Source organism: Pipistrellus kuhlii, unplaced genomic scaffold (assembly GCF_014108245.1).
Source record: "Pipistrellus kuhlii isolate mPipKuh1 unplaced genomic scaffold, mPipKuh1.p scaffold_m20_p_7, whole genome shotgun sequence".
In the NCBI taxonomy this organism is placed as follows: Eukaryota; Metazoa; Chordata; class Mammalia; order Chiroptera; family Vespertilionidae; genus Pipistrellus; species Pipistrellus kuhlii.
This window is the reverse complement of record NW_023425573.1, coordinates 34,985,600-34,991,599: the sequence shown is the minus strand read 5'-3', so window position 1 is coordinate 34,991,599 and position 6,000 is coordinate 34,985,600. Positions and strand designations below refer to the sequence as shown.

The 6,000-nt window shown below is 41.6% G+C and overlaps 1 protein-coding gene across 1 annotated transcript; it reads right to left on the bottom strand.

Annotated features, from left to right (window-relative positions):
• Positions 1-609: 609 nt before the first annotated feature.
• LOC118709663 (tetratricopeptide repeat protein 30B) lies at positions 610-3,429 on the bottom strand. The gene has a single exon (XM_036421918.1). It carries the CDS (start codon positions 3,191-3,193, stop codon positions 1,196-1,198), a length of 1,998 nt encoding a protein of 665 aa, XP_036277811.1. The 5' UTR covers positions 3,194-3,429; the 3' UTR covers positions 610-1,195.
• Between the last annotated feature and the right edge of the window lie 2,571 nt (positions 3,430-6,000).

The following is a 6,000-nucleotide window of genomic DNA, read 5'->3' as shown; positions in this document are numbered from 1 at the left end:
TCCGGTCAAGGGCATGTACATTGGTTGTGGTCACATCCCCAGTAGGGGGTGTGCAAGAGGCAGCTGATCAATGATTCTCTCTCATCGATGTTTCTAACTCTCTATCCCTCTCCCTTCCTCTCTGTAAAAAATCAATAAAATATACTTAAAAAAAAAAAAAAGCAAAAACCATTATTAGACTTGAGGGTGGAACAAAAATAAAGCTTTTGTGGCTTATAGAAAATTAAAAGCCTGAGCAGAATGATTGGGTTCATAGTGAGAACTCCAAAACATTACTGAGAGGCTGTTAAATATGAAATTTGTATTATGAATCTACCAGATATGATTTCAGAATCCATTGGTAGACCATTCCTTCTGTTGTATGAATAGGGTAGAGGGTTGTTAGGATCACTGAAACAGCATGCAGAATGTTTTTTCATTTTCAAGAGGCTAGAACATGGAAACAATGTTCTAGGATTCATGTGTCCTAAGTAGAAATACAAGAATAAGAAATAAGAACTTAGTCTAAAGCTACCTATTATTAATGCTAAATATAAATTATGAAATAGTATGATTATATCTTATGTTCATGTTTGTATATTTAAATTATTAATAAATGGAGAAGAAACATGGAAATTGGCCAATTGTTTATTGTTTCCACACCATAGCACCACAATTTTGTTATGGCACAAGAATTCCCAGAGTCTTGCATATTAAAAACCAACCAAACAAAATCATCAAAAACAACAAAAATTCCACTTACAAGGTCTATGCAAAATATATGCATTATAAATTAATGTAATTATAAGGATTAATGTTAGAGTGCAACACAATATTCTTAAAATGATTAATGCCCAGATGTCCTACACATTAACTGAATCCTGGACTTGATAGTGCCTATTCCCTGGATAATGTAATATTGTCATGGAGGATTCCCTCAGGATATAGCAAAGCACAAATATGCAAAGGATAGGGAACACAGGCACTAGAAATACTATTTAAATTCCTCCATGTTTGAATTTTCTCCGACACTTCTAGGGTTCAAGTTCCTTTTATTACATTTCATTTCATGAGATTAAAAAGAAAAGTTACAACTAAATTATTTTTAACTTTTAAAGGGTAAAAAATTTCAACAAATGTAAAGAAACCAAAGGATAACTACAGACAAAAGAGAATACCAAATATAGATAATAAACATGCCCATTATCAGACATGACTACATATTCCATCCTATAATCTCATAAATCAAAGCTTTTAACTGTCTGGATTCATATGTGACCGTATTCTTTCCAATATGCATTCTTTCTTCTTCCAGGGGCTGTTCAATAACAGCAGGCACGTTCCGGCCATAAACTTCACAGTGTTCTAGAAACTGGACACATTCTTGAATAACATTGTCACGAAGCATGATCGTGTGTTTTGACATGTTTTCTAATAAGGACAAGAAGCATCTTTTGGCATAGTACCAGGTGTCAGTTCCCAGTTTTTTATTGTAAGGCTCCAAGCTTTTGATAACTCGGGAAATCCCAAAGTCATAATTTCCCTTGGCACAGTAAAGTGTGCCTATCACCAAGTTCACAATGCAGAGATGGTAGGTTTTCTTATCTGGGTCATCATAGGAGAGCTGCTCTTCCTCCTTTTCAATCTTCCTCATCAACTCCTCAGCTTCTTCATTTTGACTTGTCATAATATATGAAACACAGAGGTTAGCCAACACAATAGCACTGACATTCAGGATATTGTCATAATGCTTCTTGACTATGGGCTCATAAAAGCCGATGGCTTCTTTGTATTTGTTTTCCTGCATGAACAGAACATGAGCCACGTTCAGCTTCCACACATCATGGTCATTGCAGAATTCCACAGATTTGCGGAAGATCTTTTCTACCATTGAATAGTTTTCAAGGTTCCAGTAGATTTTTGCCTGGGCCATCAATACGGGAATATATTTCTCCAGGATGTCATCGTATTCATTCACTGCCTTTTTGACCCCTTCATCATCTCTATTGTGTCTTGCTTCCTGTACTTGTTTAGTGAGTCTCCGAAGCTGCTCAGTCAGCACCCCTGCTAGCCCATCAAGCTTAATAAAAGCCTCTTCAGGAGCTGTCTGGCAAGTAATCATGGCATCTAAGAAGTCATAGAGATAAGGTGTGAGGAACTTATAAGTCAAGTGGGCATTCTCTGCCAGGACATCTGCTGCTAGGTCAAAATACTCGTATTTGCAGTAGAGCAGCAACAGGTTGCCAAAGGTCTCTGGGGGAAAGGGGTTCTGCTGGAGCAGAAACTGTAGCTTTTCAAACCCTTCTGTAGGCCTGGCATCCATATTCATCAGCGCCTGGTTGTGCAGGGTCACAGGGTCTAACTCTTCCTCTGCCCTAGGTGGCATGTCAGTGAGGGTTTCCTGGGCGGCATCATAGTTTTTCAGTTGGTATTCTATGGCTGCCTTAAGGTTGAAGGCTTCCACCAGTGCAGTCTGGTGAAGAACTAAAGTGTTTCCAACACTGCGAAAATCAATACCCTCCGTGGTCATGCCCACACCCAGCTCTGGGTGCTGGCGAATGCCATGCTCAATGATGTCAGCGATATGCTTCAGCGCTGACGCATACTGTCGGCTGCTATAATAGGCCAAAGCCAGATTGTAGGAAAGGTCAGGCTGGTAGCCCGAGGCCTGCAGGGCGGTAAAGAACTTGGAACATGCAGCTTGATACTGTCCCTCCTTGTAGAGCAAACAACCCAGGTTGACCTGGCTATCTGACTCGTTCTCACCAGCACTGTCCTCACCCCCTTCCCCACTCAGCAGCTGCTCCACCAGGCTCCTGGCCCCGGGGAGGTCGCCCTCGCTGTACTTGATGGCGGCTTGCAGACGGAGGACCCGGCTGTGGTAGGCGGGGTTGTCCAGGAGGAGGAAGGCGACCCGGGTGGCCTCGGGGTACAGGCAGGCCTTGTACAGGGCCTGGGCCTGGTACAGGCGGTACTGCTCCTGCTCGGGGTGCAGCTGGCTCAGCTGCTCATAGCAGTCGGCCGCCAAGGGGAACTCCTGCAGGCGGTAGTAGCAGTAGCCCAGCAGCGACAGGCCGGCGCGGCTCCGCGGGCTCCGCTGCAGCTCGCGGCCCAGCAGCTGCACCGCCTCGGCGTAGCGGGAGTCCCGGATGAGCCGGTACACGGCCGCGGTGAACTCCCCGTCGGGGATCGGCGTACCTCCCAGCCCCGCCATAACCGCCAAATGCTTGGGCGTTCCAGTTACCAAAGCAACAAGCCAACCGGAAACGGAAACCTCCTTGCCCGGATATTACTTTGCTACTGAAAAAGACCGTTAATCATTTAAAGGAATCACTGAAAAGAATCTCTCAAGTACCGATTCAGTCCTCAAAGACGACTTGCGGAGGGAATGAACTGGAAAAGAAAGGAATCCCCTCATGGTAGTTTTGAGGCGGAAACTCTACTTCCCGGCATGCACCGGTCAAATGTACCCAAGCCCCTTGGGAGCTGGCCGCTTTGCTTTCTGGGAGATGTAGTCTCTGAGGGAGGTAGCCACAGCCTGGCAGATGGGGTTTCACTGGCTTTCAGTTTCTATGTAAATAAGTTTCTACTTGTATCATCTCGGTTTTTGGCGAGGAGGAGGAAGGTTTGTGGTCGTGTGTCCTGTATATTACGTGCTGCATACATGTGTTGTTTCGCGTTTTGTTTTTGTAAATTAATGGGATAGAAAAGGTGGAATCTTTTCTTGGAATTCCCCTAGACTTCTGTTTTTAAGCTGCCTTGAGGGCACACTTTGTTATAACATAATATGCAGAGACCAAGAGTCTTTATTTTTCTCCATTCCACAGGAAGTGGTTTTGTGAATCTTATCAGGTATGAGAGTCTCTAAATTTTAGATCCAAGTACCTTCCACTTCCCTTTTTAATAAACAGGTATTACTAAGCCAATGTTGGTGTTTAAATTTGACTGTGTTTTCTGCTCTGGTCCTCCAAATTTTATTGAAATTAAGAAACAAATCTTCCTTGCTCTCCATACATCTCCAATGATTGACCATGATCTATATTGACCTGTGTATACCCAAGAAAAACGGTGTTTGAATAAAAGCATCTTTGCTATATATCTAAAGACTTTAGTGCCAGTCCTTTATCTGCCTCCTCTATAGTTTTGCTGCCCCTACATATTTCCTATATATACAATTTCAGAGCCAATAGCAACTGTATTATACGACTCTCTATTATACCATTTACATGTATTAATTCTAATCTTATTGTCCACCCTGTAGTCTATATATTACAGATGAAGAATCTGTCTACTGGAAAGGTTCAAGTGACTTGCCCAAGACCACACAGTTAAATAGTTAGTAGCTGTGCAATGATGTTCAAATAGCTAGTTTCGGAAGGAAATAGTGACTGGTGAATAATCTGTTCCATATACCTCCTCTAGATGAGTTTTTAAGGACTCAGTGTTTGGTGCCAAGTTGTGTGACAGTGGATTAGTGTCTTTATTTTCTCCATTAAAAAAAGCAACCAAGTTTGTTTGGTAATAGAAGTGTGAGCTTCCAGGGCTGAACTGTAGCTGTGAGCAGATGTTAAGAAATAATGTGGGGGTGGTGTGACTCCTAGTCACTTGGAATAGCTAAGAGGGAACTTTTATAGACTTGTGATTGCTCCTATCATAAAGCAACTGATTCTATGTACTAATTCAGTCTTTTTCTTTGCTCAGAAACTGGTAGAGAGCTGTGTTCTTATGGGTGGAATTGGACAAGGAAGCTTCCACTGTATGAATACCAAGAAAGGGATGAACTACACCCATTTCAGGAAGGTTGAGTAAGGCTCTGGGCCACTATTGAAAGCAGTTGATGAGGATTACCATAACCTTCTTTCAACCCAGGCTCTGTGTGCACCATTTAAGGGCCTTCAAACCAGGGAGGTACATGGGTTGAGGGATGCTGGCTAGTGCTGATTAATATTTGAGCGTGAGTGGAGGAGGATCTTCTCTATAGCTATCTATTGTAACTACACTTGTCCCTTGGAAACTCAGGCTCAGTAAATCAAAATCTTTATGTATGAACTGTTACTTTAGGTAAGTTGTTATTAAATCAAGGCAAGATAATAGAACACGGAAACAGGAAATTGTGTTATATATTTTTAGTTTATCTCTCTGTTTCTCAGAATTGCATCATGAAAGCATTCACCTTCAAATGGCTTCTTGGGAACATAAGAAAGATAAAAGGACTATCTTTCTCTGATCTCTACAGGTATTAGTTGAGGTTTCCCTCTTTGTGTTGGTGACTATCTGAGTGTGGCAGCAGAAGGGGGCACGAGGGCAGCTGTTCTGTGTCTTCCCCCTTATTTCATGTGCTGGCTTGACAAAAGCAGGACTTTCCGCTTAGACAGATGGAGGGCAGGTTCATTTTCAAAATGAAATGAGTGCCCAAATCACACTGTGAAATTGGCATGACCATCACTGCTGCTGTGATAGACTTTTATTTTGCCTCATATAGGCAGTTGGGAAATAGATTTAGGTGTTTTTTTGTGTGTGTATGTGTGCAGGGAGTTCCCCTTGGCGGCCAAAGGTGAAAGGAGACCCTTTAATTAATGATAGAAATTCTGGAAAGCAATAGGTGACATAAAATGTCATAAGGATCAGTATGTTTCCAACAGGATCTTGAAAATCTAGAGCATATATAAAAAAAGTAACTGTATCGTACCATTCCTAGCAATAAGAAAGAATTTAGTGGTTGCAATAAAATGATTTAGTTGAATTACTTTGGGGAAATGGCGTTGGATTTTGCTGCATAAGGGAAGGCATGTTTACCACATAGAATTCCATTCAGGCAAAATGTATGAAAGCCAAAAGCATTTAAACCACACATGTTTGCTTCTTAACATGCTTATGTTTCTGCTTGCCAGTGTATGAAATGATCAAATTCTATTTGTGTTGATAATCTACTCGTCATTTTCTTTTAAAACTAGTTAGAAGGTATGTTTTCTTATTAATTCTCTAAGTATCCTATTGGTAAACATTGTTAATTTATGAACA

Bases quoted from the DNA above. Each gene is read 5' to 3' on its own strand.
- LOC118709663 (XM_036421918.1), bottom strand. From the start codon at position 3,193: ATGGCGGGGCTGGGAGGTACGCCGATCCCCGACGGGGAGTTCACCGCG.